Source organism: Marmota flaviventris, chromosome X (assembly GCF_047511675.1).
Source record: "Marmota flaviventris isolate mMarFla1 chromosome X, mMarFla1.hap1, whole genome shotgun sequence".
NCBI lineage: Eukaryota > Metazoa > Chordata > Mammalia > Rodentia > Sciuridae > Marmota > Marmota flaviventris.
The window spans coordinates 113,651,165-113,652,789 of NC_092518.1; the positions used below are offsets into that span (position 1 = coordinate 113,651,165).

General features: G+C 41.8%; 1 protein-coding gene across 1 annotated transcript; it reads left to right on the forward strand.

Moving 5' to 3' along the window:
- Positions 1 to 464: 464 nt before the first annotated feature.
- Or13h1 (olfactory receptor family 13 subfamily H member 1) lies at positions 465 to 1,391 on the forward strand. Its single transcript, XM_027940027.2, has one exon. The coding sequence runs from the start codon at positions 465 to 467 to the stop codon at positions 1,389 to 1,391; it is 927 nt and encodes a 308-aa protein (XP_027795828.1).
- Positions 1,392 to 1,625: the final 234 nt, after the last annotated feature.

The following is a 1,625-nucleotide window of genomic DNA, read 5'->3' on the forward strand; positions in this document are numbered from 1 at the left end:
AATAGACAAAATTTTACCTAGACATATCATCCATCAGAAGATCCCCTTTTGATTAAGATCAGTAACTCAAGATGACTGAGGTGCTATTGTGTCTATGCATTAGATTTGTGTTGGAAAATGGAGAATGAGTGAGAAAGCCAGGAAGATGGCCCTCCTTCTCTTTTTTTGGGAAAAAAATTATCCAAGAAGGCATCTGGCAGAGGATATTGTCATATAACTATTTTCAAATGGGTGAAGAACTTTCCATTTTCTTGGAGTCAAGGAGGGAATTTTTAGTTTTGCCTCTGTTCCCAATATAGATATCCCATTTATGTTTCATCTCTCTGACTAGGGCAAAGATAATGACCTTGCACACCATAGTTCTTTCCACCTTTCTCATACCCTCCATTTTTATTCTCATTCTTTTAGGTGAAACTAAGCAGCTCCATTGGCACCCATTCAATGAAGAGTAGCAAAAGGGACAGATGGCCAAGGACAATGACACAGCGGAGTTTGGGTTTTTTCTCATTGGCATCTCTAACTATCCTGAGTGGAGAGACACATTTTTCACCATGCTGCTGATAACTTACCTCTGCACATTGTTGGGGAATGGACTTATCATCTTTCTAATCCACTTTGATCCCCACCTCCACACTCCAATGTATTTCTTCCTTAGTAACCTGTCTTTCTTAGACCTTTGCTATGGAACAGCCTCCATGCCTCAGGCCTTAGTGCATTGTTTCTCTATCCATCCCTACCTCTCTTACTCACAATGTTTCACCCAAATGAGTGTCTCCTTAGCCTTAGCCACAGCAGAATGTCTTCTACTGGCTGTCATGGCCTATGACCGTGTGGTTGCTATCAGTAATCCCCTGCGCTATTCCATGGTCATGAATGGCCCAGTGTGCCTTTGGCTGGCTGTGACCTTGTGGGGGGTATCAGTGGTACTCAGTGCCATGCTTGTCTTATCCCTGAGGCTTCGCTTCTGTGGGGCTAATGTCATCAACCATTTTGTCTGTGAGATTCTCTCCCTCCTTAAGCTGGCATGTTCTAATACCAGCGTCAATGAGCTTATGATCCTCATCACTGGTATCTTCACTCTACTTCTACCCTTTGGGTTTGTCCTCCTCTCCTATGTCCGAATTGTTGCTGCTGTCCTGAGGATTCGCTCATCCCAGGGAAAGTTCAAGGCCTTTTCTACTTGTGGTTCTCACCTGACTGTGGTGACAATCTTCTATGGCACAACCATCTCCATGTATATAAAACCTCAGTCCAAGTCCTCCCCTGACCAGGACAAGTTTATCTCAGTGTTTTATGGGGCTTTGACACCCATGCTGAATCCTCTGATATATAGCCTGAGGAACAAGGATGTTAAAGGGGCAATGAGGAAAGTTATGGCAAAAATGGCATAACCTTGCTTTGCTTCTAAACTTTTAAAATAACACTCAGTTATGTATTCACTGATGGGGAAAGTTGTTTAAAGGAATCTGACGTTAACTTTGGAACTGTAGATGATTGACATGTGAAAATCTTTAGCAAGTGTTCCTGCCCAAAAATATTATCCCTATTGAGATTTTTTAAAAGTTTTTAATAGTAGATGGACATAATAACTTTATTAATTTTTATGTGGTGCTGAGGATCGAACT

Excerpts from the sequence above, each read along its gene's own strand:
- Or13h1 (XM_027940027.2), top strand. The coding sequence starts at position 465 with ATGGCCAAGGACAATGACACAGCGGAGTTTGGGTTTTTTCTCATTGGC.